The 26913-nt window shown below is 43.1% G+C and overlaps 1 protein-coding gene across 1 annotated transcript in view; it reads right to left on the reverse strand.

The window, feature by feature from the left end:
• Nucleotides 1-14699: 14699 nt before the first annotated feature.
• The window catches only part of FBXO9 (F-box protein 9), a 34063-nt gene continuing 21849 nt past the window's right edge, over nt 14700-26913 (reverse strand). The window contains exons 8-13 of the mRNA XM_080666431.1: nt 23051-23169; nt 22740-22830; nt 21969-22064; nt 21543-21636; nt 19444-19595; nt 14700-15296 (exon numbers count right to left, since the gene is read on the reverse strand). Coding sequence (XP_080522557.1) covers nt 15188-15296; nt 19444-19595; nt 21543-21636; nt 21969-22064; nt 22740-22830; nt 23051-23169 — 661 coding nt within the window. The 3' untranslated portion in view covers nt 14700-15187. The remainder of the gene's footprint in view (nt 15297-19443; nt 19596-21542; nt 21637-21968; nt 22065-22739; nt 22831-23050; nt 23170-26913) is intronic.

Genomic DNA, 26913 nt, shown 5'->3' on the forward strand with positions numbered 1-26913 from the left:
GGGCTGGAAGTGCGGGTAGATGGCAGAGGTGGTGGGTGTGCTGCCCTCAACAACGGTTTCTTCCAGGAGCCGGGTCTTGGTGCTGAGCTTAGCAGTCACGTGACCTGTCCACGAGGATCCTCACTGTGATCCTAGCGCCTCACTTGCGACAAGCTCCCCACCCTCCTCCGGTCTCTCAGCCATGTCTGACCATGCCTGGATCCCAGCCGCGGAAGTGTTCACGTTTTTCAAGTTCACTTTCACAGGGCTCTCAGCCCACCTTCAGGGCTCCCCGGCTGAAGAAACAGAAGGAAGAGGGACTGACCCATAGCAGACTTCGGGACAAACTGCCGAAGTGAGCAACCACGTCAGACACCCGAACAGGTGAGCCTAAGGCACACCCGAGCTATTGCACCTGTCACGGTGCTGAGGGACTCAGGCTGTGGCCAGATGCTCATGACATCTGTGATGTATTTCAGGGTTCCACCATTAGGACCTGGCAAAGCCCCCTCCGCAGAATCCCATGGTGACTCCGAAGTTCTAACACACACACACACACACACACACACACACACACACACACACACGAGGCACGCAGAGTTTTTGCGTGTCAGTTGTCATTCTGTCTCCATCTGCCTGCTTTATCAGAGAAGTTGTGGTTTCTCCTGCTGGATTTTATTGGTTCTGTGATAACAAAGCCGCCAGAGCTCAATCATAGGTAGAGACATGACATTCTGGGCTGAGGGGAAGAATCCGGGGCCTGGATGTCAGACTTGTTTTGGAAGAGCAGCAGTCACAAGGCTGACTTTAAATGATAACGTCCTTGAGAAATGTTTGGCATTTCTCAGAAACCACCCACGTCTGGCATTGTTTGCATGACTAGGTAATTGTACTATAAGCAAAACCTCTTTGAAGCTCGTGTCTCTCTTTGGGGTCTGGTTTCCTTTGGCTGGCCACATCATTACAACATAGATGACATGCGCCACGCAGCTTGCTTTGGGCTACCGGAGGCTGATGCTGAGAAACCCCCAAAACGCTGGCCATCAAAATCGGGGAGGTCTCCAGCCTGGCCTCACAAAATAAAGCACGTTTTAGGGAAGCAGCAGGGTGGTGACGAGGTCAGGTTTGGGTAAAAGGAGCAGATAGGGATTGAGGACTGAGCCACCGACCTGGGAAATCTCACTCACGCTGACTTGGGAGTCGGGCATCCCTCAGGGACAGGCAGAGAGGGCTCCGGACTCAGTGTCAGAGGATTGAGTAGGAGAGGGAGATTTTTTCCTCTATGTGCTCAGGTTCTGTGACTGACACCCTGGAATTCAGCTGCCAAAGCAGATGAACAGGATAAAAAGGTTTATTCCATAGGCCTATGGAAGGTCTCCCAGAAATGAACTGAAACCTGCACAGAAATGACCAGACCCACCGGCTTACACAAAAGAGCATACACTTATAGGAAGTGACAAGATGCAGGGAAAGGGCTCTGAGGTTCTAGGGGTGCTAAATAGTGGGGGAACTTGGGGACAATAGGGTCGTTGCAATAAGGTTTGCTCTACAGCCTCCTCTCAGTGCCACCTCCAGACTGATGAGTCCAGAGCCCTCTCCAGTAATGAAGAACCGCCCTGCCCTTCCGGTGCAAGAGCGTGGAGGGGGCGCCTTCACAAAGGGGGCTTATGCCTGGCTTTTAGGCAGACGGGGGAAGGCAGAGAGCTCTCCCTGCAGCCTGCTGGTCCTCAAGGGCATTCAGCTGAAAGCAATCCTCACGCCAAAGTGGCCCCTTTTGGGGTGGCCTATTCTGTTTCCCTTCAACTTCACATAACTATCAACTGTCTCTTTCTTGCCAGGCTGGAAGCAATTTGAGGGCAAGGACCGTGTCTGTCCCGCTCACCATTGTATCTCCAGAGCCTAGAACAGTGCCTGGTGCATTGGTCTGACTGCAGATGCATGGATAAGTGATGTGGAGCTGCTTTGAGCCTCCGTTTTCTTGTCTATGAAATGAAGATAAAGATCTTAGCATCAGTAGCTCTCTCCTTACATTGACTGACTCTGCAGCAGAGGTTCCCAGGTGAGCATGAGAACGAAACAGTATAATTATCATCTCTTGTTTTGGAAAATAACAAAAGTGTAAAAATGTTTTTGACTTAAAATGGTGGCTCTTCCTCATTTGAACGTTCTCAGAGAGCAGATCGTAATTCCTGGCAGCAAATTACCTGTGAGAGTTTTCTCACTTTGTCTGCTCCTGTGACAAATCTTTGGCTAGGAGTTCGGAACGTGTGGATGCTCTGCGCGCATCTGCGAAAAAGAAACTGCACTGACGGCGGGATGGCTGGAGGAGCAGGATGTATTAGCCTCCAAATGCTACGTTCAAGACATATCAGACGCCCATTTTCGCACAGCTTCAAGAGTGGAGTTTATGAAAAATGTGGCCCTGTGCTAACTCACCTGTGTTCTTATCAGAACATTTCAAATGAAAGTGGAAAATCTATGGCTTAGTGGGAAAAACGTTTTCAAAGTTGGAGTGACATGTCCTGGATCCTACCTAGGGCACCCCCAGCCTGGTCCTTGGGCAAGCCACACTTCTCTGGGCCTCAGCTTCCTCCTTTGCTCTTACTGTCTCTGAGGCCCCTCTGGGATCTCACACTTTAAGATGCTAGTAATATCAGTGCTCGCTCACCACATCCTGGAGCCGCCCCCCCCGCCCCCCCCAGGGCAGCTCTTCCTGTATCCCAGGTGGTACTGGCATCTCGTCACCCATCAGCAGGGCTAGCACCTGGATCCACTGCTCACCAGGGGAGGAGGGGAGGTGGCTTTGTTCATTCGGCTCCCCTGGACTGGGACCCCCAGTGACCAAGGATGCAATGGTAAGAGTGGAGCCCTCTGGAGGGGCTGCAGAGAGAGAGGGGAGTTTTGCTCTGCTTGTAGCAAACACAAGGATTCCGTTTAAACCCGTGAGTCAATAGCCTTGGTCTTCTGGGTTTGAGTTTAGCCTGGCTGGGATAAACTCAGCTAAGTCCCATACATCCAAGCTTTGGAGAAGCCTTGATATTCATTTAGCACCCACAAGGCAAATCCTGGGGTTTAGGGGGGTAGTGGGGAGGGAGGCATTGGGTACTCTGCACACAAGTTGCTTATAACTTAGTAGCACAACTTCCCTCTGAAGCCTTCTGATGCGTGTGCATGGCAGGATATGGTAGAAAATACAACAGAGGCGAAATCACAGGTGTGTCTTTTTCCTGTAAAAACCTTTGAGCGTGCACTAGAGGCCCAGGGGAAGTTGATTGTATGTAATTATTTAATTATTCATTGGCTGGGGGTAAATCAGGGAAGGCTTCCAGGAGAAGAAAATAGCTTCTGGGAGCAGGAGGAGCTGGGAGGAAGGCACCCAGAGCCAGGGCGCATGGGGGAACGCCTCTTGGCCAGCTGAGGCCCAAGCAGGAGGAAGACTGGGCACTGAGAAAGGTAGGTCACTGTGGAATCATTCTGGGCCTGGCATGCAAAGCTCTGATTTTGACTTAGCCTGTACACCAAAGGTCAAACACTGGCCATTCCATTCATCCTGCACATGGCTGTTGTTTGACCTGTAGAATGCGTGTGTGTGTGTGTGTGTGTGTGTGTGTTTCTTTTTAACTTGAGACAACTTTAAAAAATATGGACATTTTCACATACAACCCAAACATCCAGTTTCTCTTCAAACGTGGGAAGATCTCCAGCCGTGGGCCAACTACGGCCCGCGGGCCAGATCCGGCTGTTCTATCCAGTTCTCTTGCTCTCCCCTCCGCTCCTTTACTTTGAATTTATATTAGTTCACACAAACACTCCATCCATGCTTTTGTTCCGGCTCTCCGGTCCAGTTTAAGAACCCATTGTGGCCCTCGAGTCAAAAAGTTTGCCCATGCCTGATCTAGCCCCAAGAGACAATGGGCCGGAGTTACCAGGTAAGTGTCCAATTTCCTTTCAGACAAGCCTCACAGGGTCCAGGTAGCCACGTCTGCACGTTTGGCTTCCCTGCAGACCCCACCATAGAAAGCGAGGCCCCAGGAGGTGGTAACTTGGGAATCCCAGCAGGCATGACTCAGTAAGACTAATCAGGGGTAGCATTTACATGGGTCTGGGCAGGAATACCGGCATGGCGCCTGACAGACAACTGCTGGGTAGGTTCAAGCACAAGGTGTCCAGGTCCTGACCCAGGCAGTGGCAACGAGTGAAAAGCCTGATCCTGCAGGAATAGGTGTCACCTAGAGGTGCCTGTGAGGGCCAGCAAGGCCCCTCTCCCAGGTTCGTTCAAAACAAGCATGAAGCCCACATCCCTTATCTCCTCTGATCCTCACCACATCCTGTGACTATGGTATTGTCACTGTCACCCATTCTGTGGATGAGGAAATGGAAGCTCAGAGATGGTTCATTATTTGTCTAAAGCCATTTGGCCGGTCAAGAGCAGAAGCGGAACAAGCCTTCAGCGTTGGGCTCCCAACCTGAACGCACACCCCCTTGGTGGGGCGCACTCCTCTTTGTGCTCTTGAAAGGGGCAAGCACAGCTCGGGAGGAGAAAGCACATGATTTCCAGGTTAGTGTGGGAGTCTCCTGTGGGAGAGCCAGCGTGGAAATCCCACTGCCATTCACTCACTGGGCAAGTTACTAGACATCTCTGTGCCTCAGTTTCCTCACCTGTGAGAAGGGACAGTAGCACCTGCTCCATAGGTCATTGTGAGGACCCAGTGAGTTAACAGGTGTGTCTGCTCATCGTTGTTCACAGTTTCCATGAGCCAGTCTATGGCCCTGGGTGTCTTGTAGTGCGTAGAGACGGGGTGCGGTGTGGGGAGACACAGGTGTGGCAGGTGGGCTGGCACAGCCCTCTCCACGTGGTGCTGGCCAACAGGAGACACCAGCGGGTCCAGAGCCACCTGGGCTGTTCTGGGTGGTGGAGAGAGGAAGGATAAGGTGGGGTTGACCTTGCTCTAGAGTCTAGACCAGGGGTGGGCAAACTTTTTGACTCGAGGGCCACAGTGGGTTCTTAAACTGGACCAGAGGGCTGGAACAAAAGCATGGATGGAGTGTTTGTGTGAACTAATATAAATTCAAAGTAAAGGAGCGGAGGGGAGAGCAAGAGAACCGGATAGAACAGCCGGATCCGGCCCGCGGGCCGTAGTTGGCCCACGGCTGGTCTAGATTCTCCTCCTAGGGAGTCAGGCCTGCAGTTTCGTATTTCTGGGCCCCAGAGGAAAGGGACTGGGGGCTGGTGGAAGTGGCCCAACTCATCTTCAAGCGACAGAAGGAAGATGGATTAAATGCATGATGCTGGGTGGTGTAATCATTGTGCTGAGGCTGATACCCACCTAATGACGCTGCCTTCTGAAAACAGAGAGCTAGCAACCCGCACTCAGACCCGGAGGAGTGGAGGCATGGAGTCTGAGGTTGGTTTAGCCCAGGCAGTGTCCACAGCTGTGATAGGAAGGATGATGGACCTCCACCCCCAAAGATGTCCATGTCCTAATCACTAGGACTGTGACAAAGCCTTCTGTGGCCAAAAGGGGCTTTGCAGATGTGATTAAGCTAACGACTTGAAGATGGAGAGGCTGTCTGGATTACCCAGGTGGGCCCAATCTAATCACATTGGTTCTTAAAGAACCTTTCCCACCTATGGTCAGAGAGGGGGAGGGAGGTGGGACCAGGAAGAGTGGTCAGCGAGGTGCATTGCTGTCAGCTTTGAAAAACAAGGAGGGGCGCCAGACCCAAGGAGTGTGGGCAGCCTAGAGCCTGGACAAGGCAAGGTAGGGATTCTCGCCTAGACCCTCTGGAGGACGCTGCCCTGCCAGCACCTCCACTTCAGGCCAGAGAGACCCCTGTCAAACTGCTGAACTCCAGAACTGTAAGTTAATACATTTGTGTTCTTTTAAGTCCCTAAGTTTTCAGTAATTCGTTGTAGCAGTAAAAGAAAACTAACACAACAGCTGAGAATGAAATTGACCAGGAGACAAAGAACAGCCATCCATGGGGATGGTGCTGAGTGGAGAAGGTTGAAGCGAGGAGGCCCGGGATGGGGCTGGAGCTCATCTGTAACATTTCAGTGACACGGTGGAGCAGGTGCACACGGGCTAGCCCCGGTCTATAGACGCCAGACTACGTGGCAGAAAGCTCTCCCAGAGCCAGGGAAGACAGGAAAGCGTCACACAGAGACTTGGCAGAGTGTTTGGGTCAGATCAAGGGTGAAGGAACTCGTCATCGGAGCCTAAGATAATACATTTTAGTAAACATGAGCCACGTTTTAGCTGGGCCTGGATGGTGAGTGAGTTTGACCCCCAAAGGAAGGCTGTCCCTGAAACAATCTCTCCAACTACCGGCAAACCTGTTCAAGCCTTCTGGTTAGTTCTCCTTCCTTCAGGGTGACTCTGGAGTTCTCAACAGGCCACAGGTGAGGTGAGTTGGCCCCTCCGGAGATGTTTAGCTATGCATAAAGAACGTTTCAGTTGTCACAGCTGGCAGGGCGATTGCTATTGGCATCTAATGGGTAAAGGCCAAACATTCTGTAGTGAACAGAAAAGCTCGCCCTCCCAACCCAACAAAGAACCGTCCAGCCCAAAGTGCCAACAGTAGTGAGTGAGGTTGAGAAATCCAGAGATAGAGGAACTGGGAGAAGTGGGTTCAAATCCACATGGCTGGTGAGTGAGGAACAGCCCTGCTTCTCTGTCTCCTCATTGAAAGGCACCCGCCCCTCTGAGTCCCCTAAGTCCTAAAGGTCTTCTGGTTGGTTCTTTTCCTCACACATAGGACCCACCTCAACTGAGGCTTTTGTGAAAGGCAGTACCTGGGGTCACTGAAAAGAGGTGGTTTCAATCCGAGGAGCCGCTAACGGCAAAGGGGTAGTCTTTCTGGAAAGCACTGCCTCGTCTCCTGGTCAGTATATCTACTGTCTTCTCAAGACGCCTGAGACACTCTGACAATGAGTCCCCTTGACCACATCTTCCCAGGACTGCGCAGAGATTCCCGGGGAATAGCTCAGTGATCAGGAGTCAGCTCATCTTAGCTGATTCCCCCTCAGACTTCTCCCTCTGTATCCCCCATCACACTAAATCAGGTGGTCAGTATATGTCTACTGTTTTCTCAAGGTGCCTACAACATCCTGACAATTCATCCCCTTGACTACATCTTCCCATGTTTAAGGTTTAATGGCACTGTCTTTATGTGCTACAATACATAGGCCTTAATAGAATCGTTTCATCTCTACTTTGCAGGGAATTTGACACAATGTATCTGGGGCCAACAGAAGTCTCCCCACTGTACCGATGAGGAAACTAGGCTTTGAAAGATAGTGTTTCTCAAACGTGAAAAACAGTGGCTATAGTTGGTGAAAGACCTGCAAGGACACATTGTAGAACTCTAATCTTCACCAAATCATTCCCCAGTCCAACAATGAGTGTTACCACATCGACAATCATAATGCATTCAAGTTACACCTTGCTCACAAACATCCACTTTCCATCACCCCATTTGTCACCCTTGTGGCCACTCACTCTTACCTCCCCATCCCAAACTCTGCCAGTACTGCTCCTGGTGAAAAACTGGCAAGGAAACACCAAGAATGCCTCTCTGAACTTTCCAAAATGGGTATATTAACTCTATAATCGGGGGGGGGGGGGGGGGGGGAGTGTTGAAATGTATATTTTCTGAAAAGAATAATACAAGAAAGAATGGAGTCTTAAACCTATATCTTTTTAAATTGAGCCAGGCTCCGTAAACTTTACTTTTCAGTAATTTTTTTAAAAAGTTTGGAAAATTCATAGATGCTTCCCATTCTGCTGTGTCAATGGAAAATGTAGGAAGATACGGAAAAGGATTATTCCTGCCCCAGAAGGATTAGGGAGCTGTCCCATACTCCCTCCAGGATGGTTGTCCCTGAAGGGTACAAGCAACAAGGCAGCCACGTGGGTGACTGTCCTCACACTCAGAGAAACCTGCTTCCTGACAGTCTTGGTAGGAGAAGAAGAAAAGCCTGTTCCAAAACTTGTTTCTACTTAAGACAAAATTTGTTGACCTTTATATTTCCCCTCACTCTTCAGGTTCTTTAAATTATTTTTCCAAACTCAGGTCTGCTTTGAGACTATTATTTCTGCTTCAGATACTTCTCTTTCTTGTTGAGTTGGAGGAGGTGGGTGAAGAGGGCTAGGAACAGGGATGTTCTATTTATAGTCTCCATGGCCCTTAGAAAGGTCATCTTTCTTACTCTTTTGTTAAGTAAGAGCCAACCTGCACTTTAACTTACTTGATTCTTCTCAAGATTAGAGAAGAATCTAATTCAGCAATTAGGGAAAGGCCATTTGGGGTTATGGGAGGAACACAGATTTAGGGACATTCAAAGCCTTCTTGCTCTTGGCCATTTTGGCTCCAGGGTTATAAATTTGTGCTTCTTAAAGGACAAGGTTGGGCATTTACTTTAATTTTACCTTGCATCCTTTCGTGCTGTCCCTCTCCTCCTGCTCTTTAACTTGGCTCTGTGGGCTTCTTAATATTCCCAATTTTCTCTGGACTCTTCCAGGTAATTTCTCAGGCGCTTCTGGGAAGAAGTAGGAAGGCCATTCCTGTATAGAATTAGGAAATCCTGAAATTTGCCTAACATGCTATCGAGGATTTCTCATGAACTCCCACACCTTTCTCTTTGTATGGGCCTTCTGTTTATTTCCCGGAAGCTACCCAAAGCCTGATGCTGCTCTAGACTTCCCGAATCTTGTCTGTATCCATTGGTCGGTGAGGAGCAGAGAGCGGGTAATTATGTGCCCCCAATTCTGTGCCCAGAGCAGGCATCAGAAATCAATGTCATGGCATGCTTCGCTACTGAGTTCAGACTCCACAGCAGAGTCTTTCTCAACGTCCACCAATCGATCACACCCAGTCTTCAATTTGCCCTGGTGGAAGGGAATTTCTTGAATAAACTGACCTGTTGAGATAGGTCACACGTATAGTCTTAGTGGTTTTGTTTGTTTTTTTTTCTCAAGGTTTTCGATTATAGAATCTTCCTTCTGGAGGCTCCCAGTAATAGAACTGTCTTCCCCACTCACCTGAGTGTTACTGTTCTCTTAGATAATCCGACCTAATAATAGTTTCCATAGAGGACCAGTTTGTGCCTGGGCTTACCATGTGCACTGTTTTGTTGTCACCAAGGCAGTTATCATTATCCCTAGTTTATAAATAAGGCTTCAGGTGTTAGTGCTTTGACTAAGATAATGAGTGCTGGTAAGGGTGGAAGTTCAAACCCAGGGCTCTCCAACTCCCAAGTCCAGGGTCTTTCTACTGTTTTGTGCTACTTCCTCACTTCTCCCTTCAAGTTCTGATGGTCTGATCGGAAGTTGGCTCGCATTTATTGAGCATCTACTACATGTCAGGCTCTGTGCTAGGCCCTCTGAGCTCATGTCCTTCGATCCAGTTTGTGGTGTTTGCACCACACAACGCAGCTGGTTCCTTACGTCTCAGGGCTCCCAATAAACCCACTCTACTAGGTGATCACATAGGGGAGTACCTCGCAGATGGGAATGGAGGAGGGATGAGGCAGGAGGGGAAACTTTGCTTCTAGCCACCTACCTCAAGGAAATGGGAATTATAATGCAAGGGGAAGATAACTCTTAGCAACTGTTCACATTAACCTGGTTTTATAGGTCCAGGCCTGGGAACAATCGGCCAGGCATGAGAGAAATCAGACTGAAGTCAAGAACAGATATGAGGAAAGTAGAAAACAAACACAGATGCAGTGCTTTTTCATGCTGTAGATTCCTGGCACCAAAGTCTCTGTTAGCAACGCAGAGGTTGAGTATTCTGAGGGAAATCAGCCGTGTCCAAGGGCAGTTGTCTTCGTGCCCTGGGAAACACCAAGGGCATTTTCTTCTTTTCTGGCAGGAGGCAGAAAAGTAGCCCGAGCAGAACAAACAATGCTCATCCACGTTAAATCTGATGAATGGCTGGTGTAGGGCCCTGGAAATGCCTTGTACATAGAGTGAGCGTGCATCCCAGTTTGCCCAGGACAGCCAGGGTTATGCTCATTGTCAGTGTAATTACTAAACACACTCCTCCTCCTACTAGAGAGTGTCCTGATTTTGACAGTAAGTTGACTACATGGTCACCTTGCTTATAACCTGGTTTCAACTTACTGCACACAATAAATATTCCAGTGTTTTAGGAAAAGTTAGTCTGCATAGAAATCCATTTTGTCAGAAAGAAGCCTATGCTACTGATGAAATTTTCACACTATCCCCCCGCAATTTAATGCACGTGCGCCTGCACACACACACACACACACACACACACACACACACACACACACACTTGGTATTCTTAGAACAATTTTGCATGCTTTGGGGAATTTGTATTCCATGGCAAAATGTCCATCAGAGTCACAAGAAGAAAGTGCAGATATGCAAGCTTTGGGTGGATTTAATAATGATGTATGCAATCTCTGCCCTGGGCAGAAGACTATGGGAAGCAGTGCCTGGGGACCTTTCAAGTATAAAAAAAGTCACAAATCAGACCATTTGCTTGTCAAATGGGAACAGTTGGCCTCTCTTCTGCCCCTTCCCATCTTCCCTAGCCCCCTGCCAACCCCTAGAAGATTAATCCTGGGATCCCTTTCCTATTCATCGAAAATAAGATACTGTATTCAATTTCCTCCCTCAGCCAAGGTTAACTAGAGAAAAATCTGGCCAAGAAAACTGGGTTCCTTGGTTAGTTATTGGGCTCAGCATGGCAGGGGTCAGCACTCTGTCACCAACATGGCATTTCATTTTGGATACACTCCTTAATTCTTAGATCCCATCATTTTTATCTTTGAAAGCCACTTAATAAGGATTTGGGCGCTCCTGTTCTCTTGTGAATGTGAAAATGAGCTTCCCCCAGCCTTGACAAGGAAGAATAGAAGCAAAAACAAAGGTGTGGGACAAGAGTGCCATCTAGCGGCAAAAGCATGCTTTCACTCATTTATTTCAATAAAGCTAGCGTGGGGGCAGACTCCTGGAATGGGTCCAGTGCTCCTGAGGGATTTTTTGACTCAATGTTCACAACACACAGGTGCTTTGAAATCAGGAATTTAAAAAGAATGCTCTCTGTCCTCGAAGAACCCAGAGTTTCGTGGAGGGACACTGACATGTAAAATATTTCGAGTGGAATGGAGTAACTGCTGGGATAGAGGTAAGGTGGGTATTTTGGAAACAAAGGACACTTTCTGGTGGAGTCAGGGAATGGGTTAAGAGGTGCCGAGACTTAGATTACGTGGGAATTAATTGATTCCATGCTTGGCTTACCCTGTGGCCAACTGCACAAGTTGAGAAACTGCAAGGGCTGAGTTTGGCACAAATCATCTTGCTCACACTTTCTTGTGCATGATGTGCCCGTTCCTTATGGCGGCCACTGGCCACATATATCAGGTACTTAAAATATAGCCAACCCGAATTGAGATGTGCTGCAAATGTAAGTTACAGTCCAGATTTCAAAGATTTAGAATCTAAAGAGTGTAAAAAATTTATTAACAATTTTTATATTGATTACATGTTGAAATGGTATTATTTTGGATACACTTGGATCAAAGTATATTACTTTAATTTCACCTGTTTTATTTTATTTTTGGTAAGGTGGCTCTAGAAATCTTAAAATTATGTTTGAACTGGGCAGTGCTGGTCTAAGCCATTGGTTCAGCTCCAATGGGAAATCATGGTTGTTTATTTTTATTTTTATAGATTTTTTACAGAGAGGAAGGGAGTGGGATAGAGAGTTAGAAACATCGATCAGAGAGAAACATCGATCAGCTGCCTCCTGCACACCCCCTACTGGGGATGTGCCCGCAACCAAGGTATATGCCCTTGACCGGAATCAAACCTGGGACCCTTCAGTCGGCAGGCTGACGCTCTATCCACTGAGCCAAACCAGTTAGGGCTCATGGTTGAGTTTTTATGAGATTCCTTTAGAACTGGACTCCTGGCTCTGGCTACGAGCAAGGGTTCTAGAGTCAGCCTTGCTCTACCACTCAGTAACAGGTGAGCTTGAGCAAGTTTATTTAAACACTCAATGTCAGTTTTCTTATTTATAAAACGGGACAGTAATACCTATGTGTTGTGATTAAAATAAAATGCATAACGACTATAAACTTAAAACCTTTGCTCTAGACTTAACACATATAAACTCTTAAAAATTTCAAACAGCTTTATTAAAGTGTTATTTACAAACTAGAGGCCCAGTGCACGAATTCTACTGATGAAATTTTCACACTATCCCCCCGCAATTTAATGCATGCGCGCCTGCACACACACACACACACACACACACACACACACACACACACACACTTGGTATTCTTAGAACAATTTTGCATGCTTTGGGGAATTTGTATTCCATGGCAAAATGTCCATCAGACATTTTGGGCTGATCGGGGTGGTGGGGGAACATCAGGGGTAGGGCCAGCTGGGGGGAGGGGCTGCAGGAGGTTGGCTGGCCAGCCCTGCCCCCTATGGGGTGGGGGGTGCGATCAGGAGCAGGGCTGGCTGGGGGGAGGGGCTGTGGACAGATGGGGGTGGGGTGGGCTGATCAGGAGTGGGGAAGGGCCATGGGGGGGGGCATTGGCTGGCCACCCTGCCCTCCATCAGGGCGGGAGTCTGATCAGGGGCGGGGCCGGCTGGGGGGAGAGGCCGCGGGATTTTGGCCAGCCTCCCCCTCCCCCCCCAAATCAGGCCCGTTTGCTGGCCGCAGTGGGGCATCGTAGCGATTGGTCGTTCCGGCATTCCGATCGCTGGCTTTTTATATATATAGATAAACTCTTCATGAACATTAAGACTAAAATTCACTGAGTGCTGTCTACTGCCAGGCACTTTGTAGGAGCCTTCTTAATTTGTCAGGGTCAGTTTGAGCACCTTGGGAAAACCACCACACCTTTTCCATTCCCATTTCCTCACCTCCACACTGGGATGGGTGGTCAAGAGATGATTTCTATGGTAACTTCCAGCTTTGACATTGTTTGGTCAGAATTTTTTAAATTTACTATTATATTTGTAATATGCAAAAGATCTGCCAATGGGTTTTCTTTTTATAGTCTCTTGTTCTTGTTTCATGGATGTATTTCTCATCTCCCTGAATATATGTAATTTTGGTTTTACAATTTTTTCCTACTGCCTGTACTTTCCTGTTTCCTTTGTGTTCCTTTTCTATTTCATAAGTGATTCTCTTTGTGTTAGGGGCTTTCTCTTCATGTGCCTGGTGTTCCCTGCTTGTCCACTGATCTTTAAGAATGAGGCCCTAAATGCTGACTAGAGCGGGGGTGTGAGTGGCTTATTGACTGAGGATGGAACCTGTCCTGTGGAGGCGCTTGTGTCAGTATCTGTAGGTCTTTGAACGGAGAGGCTGTTTTCCCTCCACTCTCCTGCCTCCTGGGTATATGCCTGGCATTCCTGAGTCCCAGGGCTGATGAGGGATCCTTCCTGCTGCATCTTACCATGTCAGTGTGCTGCTTTACTACCAGTTGGAGATCAGTTGAGTTGACTATTTTATTTTTTTAATCATTGCATATTCTAATATTCTCACAATAAATACATATTGCTTTTGTATTAAAATTTTAATATACCAAAAATGTGAAATAAAAAATTTATTTTCAGCTTTCTAAGCGAAATAAATGAAAGTTGCTTTAGTGGACATGAAGGAACCTTTGAACTTGGTATCCACTGGCTGATCCCAACAGGTCATTAATCTAGGACAGGTGGCAAATCAATAGAATCTTCAAATTCCACTTTCCTTAGGAATATTTTTCCAGCTATACTTGACTATGTCCTAATCAGATATTTTATTAACATGTGTATCAAAACTAATAGTTATGTCATGAAGAGCTGCCTTATCTTAGGCATGTCTCGTCTTCCTCTTTTCTAATTCGAGGAACATGTCACATCAGATTATCACAGAGAGCCAACCTCAGTGGAACTCTTCTCCTTTCTGTACACACCCAAACTAAACATGCTTAATTTTCGTCTTTAACATAACATGTATTGGCTATGTATTTATTTAAAATGTTCTTGATTTGTGAGAAAGGGAGAGTGAGGGAGGGATAGAAACATCAGTGATGAGAATCATTGATCGGCTGCCTTCTGCACGCCCCCTACTGGGGATTGAGCCCAAAACCTAGGCACATGCCCTGACCAGGAATAGAACTGTGACTGCAACTACTGAGCAACACTGGCTGGGCATGTATTGGCTTTTAAAAAGGCCTATCCCATACTGCATTGTAAGGATGTATGAAGTGCCTTTAACATTGATATGAAAGCAACTGTGGCGGCAGATATTGAATTCTGAAAATACATGATTACTGACTCTAGCTGTATTTGAATCACAAAAAGAAATCTGAATCTGGTAGGACACAAACTCTGAAATTCTACTACTGTTGTTACTAGGGAGGTAACGTAGTTTACTTGATGGCTAGCTCTCTCCCAACCTTAGTTCTGGAAAAAGAGTTAGCCTGCGTTTATATGATCCTCTACTGTTCTTTTAAGAATGAAGATGACTGTTTGATCTTGTTGAAGTCTTCCAGTGCTGAGAGATTCGTTCTTTCTCACTTAATGGATGAGGTCAGAGTGCAGATGAGGTCAGAGTGCAGATAGCTCTAGCCTGCATATAAAAACCAATGATGAAATGAGGCAGTGACTTTTAAGCCTTTGCTGGCTACCCTGGGACTGTTTATTATTCTGATGTTTAAAAGAGGCCATCCAAATCCATTTTCTTGAAAGAAACATTTATTTATAATCTCTATTGGTCAAACTGTTTCAAACAAATCCAGAACACGTTTTCACATGTTGAGCCTTTAGTGTAAAGACAGTATGCCATGCGTGAAAGAAATGCTTATCCAGTAAAGCTCTCCCCTGACCACTTGAATACTGGAATGATCAGGCAGCAGACTGATGTGACAGAAATCTGCTTGAAAAAGGGCATGATTTAAAGCTCATAGTAAAGTTTTTCACAACAAAAATGTGTGTAAACAACATCTAATATTAACTTCTTAATTTTAAAACAAAACACCCTAGAATCAACTATCCCTTTAAATTAAAAAAAATAATCAATTTATACTCTCTTAAAAGAACTCCAACAATGTAAAATAAGTTCCAATTCCAGATATATATATATAAATATGTACATTTATAACTTAGGTGCTCTTTTGCACTATATGCTTTCATTCATGCAACACTGACAGAGGACTGGGCGCGAGGCTCTACAGAGGCCTCTCTGAGGAAGCAGTGTAGCTCCTCACTCGGCCAAAGAACAAGGGGGTGTACATCTTGTCAATCTCAAAAGCAGTGACTGCAGTTTCACCAGTTGACCTGGAAATAATGCACAAAATTACAGGTTACCAGGAAATTTCAACTCATTTAAAATCCTTGCATATTTCTAGAGGGCGGTTATTTTATATTTTAGCCTTAAAATTTTTTAAATATATCTCAGTAAATTTTAAATATAGGCTCATTGTTGAAAATTTTAAAAATTTAGCAAAGTACCAAAAAGAAGTCACTCATAATTCTATCACTCAGATACAGCAATGCAAAACACTTTTTTCCAGTGGTTCTTCTAAACACATCAACCTATTAAGTTTTCCTATCGAGATCACACTCTATTAGTGTTCCTGCTTTTTTCATTTAACATCATGACATATGCATTTCCTAACATCATTAAATACTCTTCAGAAGTCATTTTTAGTGGCTGCATAATATTTCTGTCTGCTCGTACCACAATTTACTTAATAATTCCCCTTTTGTTGGAGATATAGGTTGTTTTCAGTACTAGGCAATTAAAAATGTGTTATTTTTTATTATGTTCTTTGGACATATTCCAAAGAGAATTTCTAAGTCAAAAGCAATAGACATTTTAAGGCTATTGTTAAAATGTAATTTAGAAAGAATTATAATCCTAGAATAGAGTTTAATATTTGTATGAGCAACAACATAATTACAGATGGGAGGGAAGGAAAGCAAATGACAAGTTACACTACTACTACAGTCTTTTATATTTTCCTCCCCAAAAGGAGAAATAAACAAAAGCAAAAAGTTCAAGTGCCTTTATAAATATTACTAGAGGCCCGATGCATGAAATTCATGCAAGGGTAGGCCTTCCTTCCCCCAGCTGCCGGCACCGGCTTCCCTTTGGCACCCGGGACCCGGGCTTCCCTCCGGCCACTGGCAGGCACCCAGGACTTGGGCTTCTCTCACAGCCCAGGGCATCCTGTCTAATTAGCATATTACTCTTTTATTATTATAGATAAGGAAATCAACGTGAACCTTAGCAGCACAAACAATGCCTCTTATAATATCTTTCTTTCTCCTTCCCAAAACATGATGTTTTTCATTTCTTTGATTCTACTTCTGGGTTTGGTTTCTTTCTTTGAAAAGAAAAAGAAATTCCACAGGTTACTGAGAGAAACAAATAGGAGATAAGTAAGAAAACTTCTAGGATCTTCCAAAAATGAGTACAAAAAATTATTTGTAAGATAAAAATGTGGCCAAAAAGTTTTCAATAAGGTGGTCAAGGTTGTGAAGTAGGTTAATTGAAGGTGATCTCAAAATGTGTTGTCTCAGAATTTTGGATTCAACTGGAATGGAAAGGTTTCAGTCACACACCAATATTCTTGCAATTCCAACAGCATCTAACTTCAATAGCCACATGAACTGATATTTTATTAATTCCTTTTTAAAATTTTACTTATTTTTGTACTGCTCCTTTTTCACACATACTCTCTGCTCATTAATGATTTCTTACAGGTAAATCCTAACTCAAGGATCCAAGATGGCAGCATAGGAGGATGCTGAGCCCTCCTCCTAAGAACATATCAACTGAATACTTATAATTGGAGCAATTCTCCTGAGAGACAACTGAGGGCCAACTGAACAGCTTCTGCACAACAAACAAGAGAGAGAGACCACAGAGAGAAGGTTGGGGAACCGTGAGAGCACTACGGGAGCTGAGGAAACCATCAGGCTTGGATCAAGGAGTGAGAGCCATAGTGTGGGTACAAGGGGCCCCTTTGCAGGCCAGAAGGGAGTGGTATGACATATTCAAAGTATGAAAAGCAAGGACCTACAACCAAGATTACTCTACCCACTAAGGCTGTCATTTAGAATCAAAGGAGAGATAAATAGCTTCCTAGACAAGAAAAAGCTAAAGGAGTTCATCACCACCAATCCAGCATAACAAGAAATATTAAAGGGACTTCTTTAAGAAGAAACAAATATGAATAATAAAATGGCAATAACTACATAACTATATCAATAATTACTTTAAATGTAAACGGATTAAACACTCCACTCAAAAGACATAGGGTGACTGAATGGATAAGAAAACAATGCTGTCTATAAGACTGAAAGTAAAGGGATGGAAAAATATTTCATGCAAATGGAAACAAAAAGCTGGGGTAGCAATACTTATATCAGACAAAACAGACTTTAAAACAAAGGCTGTAACAAGAGACAAAGACTCAGCAATTCCACTTCTGAGTGTTTATCTGAAGAGAAATACTAATTCAAAGAGAAATATCTACCCCTATGCTCACTACAGCATTACTTACAACTGCCAAGATATGGAAGCAACCTAAGTGTCCATAGATAGACAAATAGTATGAAGATATGGTACATATATATAATGGAATATTACTCAGCCATAAAAAAAGATATCTTACCATTTGTGACAACATGGATGGACCTAGAGGGTATTATGCTAAGTGAGTCAGAGAAAGATAAATACCGTATGATTTCACTTATATGTGGATCTAAAGAACAAAATAAACTAATGAACAAAACAGAGACAAACTCATAGATACAGAGAACTTTTGGATGGCTGCCAGATAGGAAGGGATTGGGAGGATGGGTTAAAAAAGGGGAAGGGAGTAAGATGTATAAATTGCCAGTTCTAAAAAGAGTCATGGGGGTATAAGGTACTCAAAATATAGTCAATACTACTGTAATAACTATGTATGGTGTAGACTTATCAGGGTGATCACTTCATAAGTTATATAAATCTATAATCACTATGTTGTACACTTGAAATAAAATGTCAACTGTAGTTAAAAAAATTTAAAAATTTTTTAATCTTGCAATTTGCAACAACATGGAGGGTATTATGCTAAGTAAAATAAGTCAGACAGAGAAAGACAAATACCACATAGTTTAACTTATATGTAGAATATAAAGAATATAAACAAATAAACAAAATAGTAACAGATTCATAGATACAGAGAACAGACTTGACAGTTGCCAGGGGGAAGGAGAGTATTGGGGGGATGGGTGAACTCATGAAGGGAATATAGTCAGTAATATTGTGATAAGTTTACATGGTGACAGATGGTTACTAGAATTAGTGTAGTGTAGTGATTACATTGTAAGGTATATAAATGTCAAATTATTATATTGTACATCTGAAACTAATATAATACTGTGTACAAAACAGGTATAGCAGACTTCACTGTAAAATTCTTTCAACTTTTCTATATGTTTAAAAATTTTCATAATAAAATGTTTGAACATAAGGAATAAAACAAGAATGGTGGAATATACCTGTAATAATTGAAAATAATGTTTTTGAAGAACATTTAAAGATATTATGCATGATTATATATAAAAGCCTAAGCGACCAAAGGACCTAACAACCAGTCGGCAGGTCCCTATGATGCGCACTGACCAATAGGGGGCAGATGCTCAATGCAGGAGCTGCCTCCTGGTGGTCAGTGCACTCCCACAGCCAACCTCCCATGGCCAGCTAACCTCCCGCGGCCCCTCCCCCTGGCCAGCCGGCTGGGTGGGTGGTCAGTGCACTTCCACAGCTAACCTCCCACAGCTGGCCAACCTCCCACGGTCCCTCCCCGCAGCCGGCCAGCTCTGATCGGGACTGGGCGAGACAGCCCAATGGGCACTGATTGCCTGCCAGGCCACAGGACCCCACCCATGCACGAATTTGTGCACCAGGCCTCTAGTATAAAGTAAAATGTTAAAAAAAAATCCTAACTCATAGAACGAAGAACTATATAGGAACTATCTAACAGATTTGGCTTTGGAATACAAGAGATCTTTTTAGCAGACTTATTTAAATCAGTGTATAATCCCTGAGAATAAACCAAATGGAAAAAAAGTAAAAAATGGTAAGACAAACATGGGAGAAGAAAAAAATCTGATGTTTTAAAACTGCCCTGAATAAGTTGACACATGAACAGCTTAGAATGACTATCATTCTACTCATGGAATGCCGCTTTCATTTCCAAAGCAGTGGTGCCCAGCCACGTTCCCACTGACACTGTGAGCTACGGATACCTGGCCCACTTTCAGTTTCAGTTTTTTTTCTTTTTGGCCACTTTCTGGGTTTGCAGAGTAATATTATACTCTGCTTCTATAATGTTAACTCAGGATAACATCATGTGAGAGTTTCCTAAGCCTGACATGAAGTACACATTTATTCTGTAACCTTGGTATTTTTATTACATTCACCTACTTGTACGTAACATGAGAAGAATGATGTATCCAGATGAGTTTGTTGAACCTCTGGTGGCCACTGGAACACAGCTGTAGTCCTACATGAAAACTCTGATCTGCTTCTTGGACAGGGACACGGCGAAAATATCTGTATTTATAATCAAGTGGTTTCTGTAAAAGAAAAGGTGCATGAACTATAATAAAACCTCACTTCACTGAGATTTCATTATTAGAAGAATATTTATTGGAATATACTGGGTAGGGCAAAAGGAGGCTTACAGTTGTATGTGAAACACAGAGTTTATTCTTGCATTATTATTATTCTTGTATTATATATTTCTCCATATGAACTGTAAACTTATTTTTGCCCACCCCTGTATTATGCAAGGATAACATAACATCTGTACATAGTAAAGCTGTTTTGGATATCACATACAAATATGTATGAGTGTTTTGAAAAGCATAAGGTTTTTCCCCCTAATCATCATAATAACCTCATGTACTAAATATGATTGCATTATTGCTATTTAATAGCTAAAGGAATGAAGACCCAGCAGCTGAGTTAACACAGCAGTTTCAGATTAGAATTAAGACTTCTACCTCCTATCTCAAACACTAGTATTTCCTTCTACTTAAAAACACTTGGGAATTTTTAAAGAGAGAAAATGATAAGTTGGTGAAGCCTGCAGAAAAAGCATCGAGTATAACATTTTTTTTGCAATAACAGTAAAATCGTCAATGGATACATAAATGTGACAAAGCTTCATTAGAATTACACTTCTGCAAATACTGCTGCTAAAAACACAAAAGTATCAACGCTACATATGGTTTCATTGTTATCATATTCGAAAATGGGCATTCTATGTGGGAGTTCCTAAATTCTTATTAGATAAAACCTAAACAACTAGTGGCTCACAAATTCCCCATTTCTGACCTCAGGAAACTCATGGCCAAGGTCACTGTCACAGCAACTATCTCTGCTCCACAGAAGCTGCCCCAGATTTCAGGAGCCTACCAGAGCCAGGAGGAGGAGCCAGCAACAGTTGGCCACAGGGTGATAGGACTAGAACTCACAGAGAACCCTACCCTAACTATCTCGACACATAATGCTGGAGAAGAAAGGGAGATTCAGAACAAGGGAAACTTCTTTCAAATCCTACACCAACTTATAAAAGCAATAGGCTAGTAATTATAACTTCCTCACAACTGACTTCATTATGGTTTTTAACCAGGACTAAAAAATTGCACATGAAGAAAGGTTGTAAAAATGAAAATTAGGTCCTTGATCTGTTAAGAGTTTAAAGCTCTCTAGAGTGTAATAATCCAGTGATCATATTTGCATGGCATTTTCATTCTTTTGCAAAAATGGGAAGAAGGAATTATCTTACATTAGCTTATTTCCATTAGAAATTGAAATTCTCTATATGAATATCCTTATGAAAGAATTACTCATTTGAGCTAATTTGGGAAGAAAATCCCCTATGATTCAAAATGAGAAAAGCCAAAAAAATCATATTCAGGTATCATTTTACTAGTTGTACATCTGAAACTAATATAATACTGTGTACAAAAATATCCTTTACAGGATATTTTGACTTTCCATTTTCACATGTGAAAAACCTAGACCAGAAAAAACCCATTTGGAGAAAAACAAGCTGATCCAATTAAAAATAACCACATTTTAGAAAACCTGCCAGTTCTCTTTAGAGAGATGCTATAAGTCAACATACATTTTGTATAATAGTATAAATAATGAAACAGTATATTTGACTCTTTCTAATCAAGAATCCTTGAATGAAAGGGTACTCAAAAGTAGCCCTAGCTGGTTTGGCTCAGTGGACAGAGCATTGACCTGTGGACCGAGAGGTCCCAGGTTTGATTCCAGTCAAGGGCACGTATCTCAGTTGCAGGCTCCTCCCTGGACCAGGCCCCTTCCTAGCCCAGGCGCTGGTCGAGCGCATTCAGGAGGCAACCAATCGATGTGTTTCTCTCATATTGATATTTCTCTCTGTCTTTCCCTCTCTCTTCCACTCTCTCTAAAAATCATTGGAAAAATATCCTCAGGTGAGGATTAAAAAAAAAAAAAAGTAAAATGCTATTTCAACCTTGTATACTCACTTCTTCTTTTTTCTTAGTTATCACAGCAAATACTTTGGTCTGATTGTCTGTATCTTGTGACAAGCGATAATGGCCCAGTAGAACTGCATCAGTTCTAAAAATAAAAAATATACTTTAAATCTAAGTCTATTAATCAGTTATTACATGTATTTAAGTAATCTAGGAGGTAATGGATTATTATAGTGTTTAAGCAACTTGCTCGAGAAGAAATCAGCTAGGATGTGAGTGAACCTAGTTTCCAAGGCCCCAGAGACCCACTGAGTACACTCTCTAGGGAAAAGGTGCAGAATTGATCTTTTTCACAAATGCCCACCCAGTGACTGTCTGTTAAATCATCCAGTGGTAAGTTAAGGAAACACAGGATTACATTAACCTATACATTCATCTAAAATGTGACTTGGATAGAAAACTGTAGGAAAATACTACCTGGTGTTCCGAGTTCTTAAACGAGGAACGATGGACTGAGGCTCCTCGGGGGTTGTCAACATCATCACATGGCCATCAGGAAAGAACCTTATGTACCTGTGTAAACAGGAACAGAACACCAACACACCACACACCAAGTATAAACCTCGTCCTTCTCTACCGGTACCTCAACCTAGCCTTAGCTGTGAGACCGAGACGGAAATACCATGGGCCAAAGGACTGGCAAACATCATTAAAACAAGACTGACAACCTGTGAGGCCAGCAACAAAGAGCGAAAGGCATTTTATTATCTTCCTTATAGGGAACTGTTGAACTTTTAGTTTCACTCGCTGAATAAAAAAGTTAGATTAAATAATATTCTATTAGAGTTCTGTATGTTTTTTCCTAAAACACTGTCAAGCAAAAATGGAATCTTACAATACACAGTAGTTCACATATCTACTTATTTCTCACTGACAGTATTAGCTGATGAACAAAAAGGCTGAATAAGAGCACAAGCTATTGGAAAAGGCAAATGAGTACACCAAGGGCAAAAGACAAGGAATAACTCTAAAATGTAAAATATTCTTAGATTTAGAGGCTAGGAGGAATTAAATTTGTAGTAACCCATTGGTTCTGTTGAGTACAATTCTTATTATAATAGTGGATAAAAATACTGAGGGCCATTTGTGGATAAATGCAAAAGCTACAGAGAAGAGATGTCCAATAACTAATTAATGAATACTTGGAGAGAGAGAATTTTTCACTCACTCAGTTTACTACAGTTGTACCTGTAATATTCCACTTGGTGCCAGGCTCTATAGAAACCATCAAGAGACTGTTCCCCTTGACGAATATATGTGGTTTTACTGATATATACTCCTATAAAAAAGAAACATTTTGTTAAAGAAAGAAGAACATAATAAATTTAAACATTTTAAAATTAAAATCATATAGAACATTTCTAGCTTCATTTTTATTGTAGTTTCCTTTAAATATGCTCATAATACTTAGGTCTGTTAGAGAAAACTAAGACTGGGTATTTATCAAAATCAACGTGATAACTCTCTATTTCTCTTGAGTTCTAAAGGGTTCAACTTACCATCAAACCGAACACGGGGCCTTTCTAGAAACATCTCTCTCCAGGATGTGTATGGAACAAGTTTAATACAGCTTCTGCCCCAAACTTTCAAGCAGGCCAAACGCCATATTTCAGGGTCTCTAAGTAATAAAAGTACAACATCAATATATGTAAAAGGCTAAGTCCCTATGTGCAGAAACGGTCCTGCTACCAGCCATCTTCTATTCAGCAAGTATTTGTTGAGTGCCTGCTAGGCATAGTCCTGGGTCTGGAGATAGATTGGTGGACAAAGGCCCTGCTCTTTTACTGTTGGGAAAGCAAGAAAACAGAAAGTTTCAGGTAATGTGCTCAGTGCAAAAACAAACAAAAGCAGGGTAAATAGACAAAGAAGTAGTGGTGGGAAAATAAAGACTATTTTAGATACAGTGGCCGATAGAGGCCTCTCTGGGAGGTGATGAAGAAGAATACCCTGGGCAGAAACTGTAGCAAGTGTAAGACCCTCAGGTGAGTGTGTGGCTGGTATGCTCTAACAAGGAGCAAAAAAAGGCTACATGGTTGCAGCAAAGTGAGCAAGGTGAAGTATAGACTACATAATTTCAGGGGTAGTCAGGGGCAGGTGAGATCCTAGTTACAGGTAGGAGTGGCTATTAAGTAAGATAGAGGTCATCTGCCCACTTTCACCACTCCTGTTCGACATAGTTCTGGAAGTGCTAGCCATAGCAATTAGACAACAAGAAGAAATAAAAGGCTTCCAAATTGGAAAAGAAAATGTAAAACTGTCATTATTCGCAGATGACAAGATACTGTACATAGAAAACCCTCAAGACTCCATCAAAAAATTATTACACTTAATAAATGAATTTGGCAATGTAGCAGGATACAAAATCAATGCCAAGAAATATATGGCATTTTTATACACCAATAGTGAACTCACAGAAAGAGAGATTAAAAAAAACAATCCCATTTACCATCGCACCAAAAAAATTAAGATACCTAGGAATAAACTTAACTAAGGAGGTAAACGACCTATACTCAGAAAACTACAGGATACTGAAAAAAAGAGATAGAGGAAGACATAAACAGATGGAAGAACATACCATGTTCATGGATTGGTAGAATCAACATCATTAAAATGTCCATACTACCCAAAGCAATCTACAGATTCAATGCACTCCCCATTAAAATACCAATGGCATATTTCACAGACCTAGAACAAACTCTCCAAAAATTCATCTGTAATGAAAAAAGACCCCAAATAGCTGCAGCAATCCTGAGAAAGAAGAACAAAGTAGGAGGGATCTCAATACCAGATATCAAGCTGTATTACAAAGCTACTGTTCTCAAAACTGCCTGGTACTGGCACAAGAACAGACATATAGACCAATGGAATAGAATAGAGAACCCAGAAATTGACTCAAACCACTATGCTCAATTAATATTTGACAAAGGAGGCAAGAACATACAATGGAGTCAAGGCAGTCTCTTCAATAAATGGTGTTGGTAAAATTGGACAGATACATGCAAAAAAAATTAAACTAGACCACCAATTTACACCATACACAAAAATAAACTCAAAATGGATAAAGGACTTAAACATAGATGGGAAACCATAAAAATCTTAGAGGAATCCACAAGCAGCAAAATCTCAGACATATGCCGAAGCAATATCTTCACTGATACAGCTCCTAGGGCAATGGAAACCAAAGAGAAAATAAACAAATGGGACTACATCAAAATAAAAAGCTTCTGTACAGCAAAAGAAACCATCAACAAAACAAGAAAGCCCACTGCATGGGAGAACATATTTGCCAATGTTATCACCGATAAGGGTTTAATCTCCAAAATTTACAGGGAACGCCACAACTTAACAAAAGGAAGATAAACAACCCAATAAAAAAATGGGCAACGGATCTAAATAGATACTTTTCAAAAAGAGGACACAAGGAAGGCCAAGAGACATAAGAAAACATGCTCAAAGTCACTAATCATCCGAGAGATGCAAATCAAAACGACAATGCGGTATCATCTCACACCTGTCAGAATGGCTATTATCAACAAATCAACAAATGACAAGTGCTGGAGAGGATGCGGAGAAAAAGGAATCCTTGTGCACTGCTGGTGGGAATGCAGACTGGTGCAGCCACTGTGGAGAACAGCGTGGAGTTTCCTCAAGAAACTAAAAAGTGGAACTCCTATTTGACCCAGTGATCTCACTTCTAGGAATATATCCCAAGAAACCATAAACACCAATCAGAAAGGATATATGCACCCCTATGTTCATAGCAGCACAATTTACAATAGCTAAGATTTGGAAACAGCCTAAGTGCCCATTAGCAGATGAGTGGATTAAAAAACTATGGTACATCTACACAATGGAATACTACACTGCGGTAAAAAAGGAATTCTTACCATTTTCACCAGCATGGATGGAACTGGAGAGCATTATGCTAAGCGAAATAAGCCAGTCAGAGAAAGATAAATATCACATGATCTCACTCATTTGTGGAATATAATGAACAACATAAACTGATAAACAAAAACAGATCCAGAGACAGAGAAGCATCAATCAGACCGTCAAACCTCAGAGGGAAGGTAAGGGAGGGAGGATGGGGGTAAGGGGGAGAGATCAACCAACGGACTTGTATGCATGCATATAAGCCTAACCAATGGACACAGACACCAGTGGGGTGAGGGCAAGAGTGGGGGAGTAGGGGGGCAATGGGAGGATAAGGACACATATGTAATACCTTAATCAATAAAGAAAAAAAAAAGATAGAGGTCATTGCAGGGTTTTGAACATGACTTATGCTTTTAAAAGATGAGTCTGGGAGAGGTCCAAAATGGTGGTGGCATTAGAGGATGCTGAACCCACCCCCTCCCATGAGCAAACTCAAATAAACACATATATAGTGAGCAATTACTCCTACATGACAACTGAGGGCTGAATGAACAGCTTCTGAACAATGAGCAAAGAAAGATGAATAGAGAAGACTGGGAAACCATAGGAGCCCTCTGGGAGCTGAGGGAACTGTCTGAGCTGGAGGAGCTGGTGAGCGCCATTGTTTACGTCCCCCTCCACTTCAACAGGGTGAGCAGGGGCTTTACTTGGGTGCTTGGGCTTACCTGCAAGATCACCACAGTGAGTTCCCAGCTACATTACCCAGGGCCGTTTGCCTCCAAATAAAGGAAGCTAACAGGGATATCAGCATCACATGCACCTTCTGGCTTCTCTGCAGGGAGCCCTCCAACCTCTCAAGCCAATACTCCCAGTGCTGCATGCACCTGACCCACTCCAACCAGCTTCTTAAAACTACCTGGCAATAAAGCCTACACCGATATAATTCTACACCAAACAACATGAGAGACTGTACAAAGAAGGCTGGGGAGCCACAGGAATCCTCTGGGTCGGAGGTGCCAGTAAGCGACATTGTTTATGTCCCCCTCCAGGTGCTTTGGCATATCTGCAAGGTCACTGCAGCACATTCCCAGACACATCACCCAAGCCCATTTTGCCCCTGAATGAGGGAACAAGCAGGATCAACAAGGCATTACGACCTGCATTTGACCTCCCCACCCAGAGCATCTCCAACTTGGTAGACCAGTGCCCTGGAAACCTTAGCACCCTACTCACCTGCCAAAACCACCCAGCACACAGATCCTATACAGAGGCCATTTCTACATAAAGCCATTTTTTTTTTTAAGACTGGAAGAAACAGCTATTGTGTCTAATTCATGTAAACAAACATGGAAAGTCAAAATGACAAACAGAATCTCTCTCAAATAAAGGAAAAAGAAAACTCCCCAGGAAAAAAAAAAAAGCTCTAAGGAAATGAAGACAAGTAATTTGCCTTATAAAGAATTTTTTTAAAATGGTCATAAGGATG

Source organism: Plecotus auritus (assembly GCF_963455305.1).
Source record: "Plecotus auritus genome assembly, chromosome: 4".
Taxonomy (NCBI): domain Eukaryota; kingdom Metazoa; phylum Chordata; class Mammalia; order Chiroptera; family Vespertilionidae; genus Plecotus; species Plecotus auritus.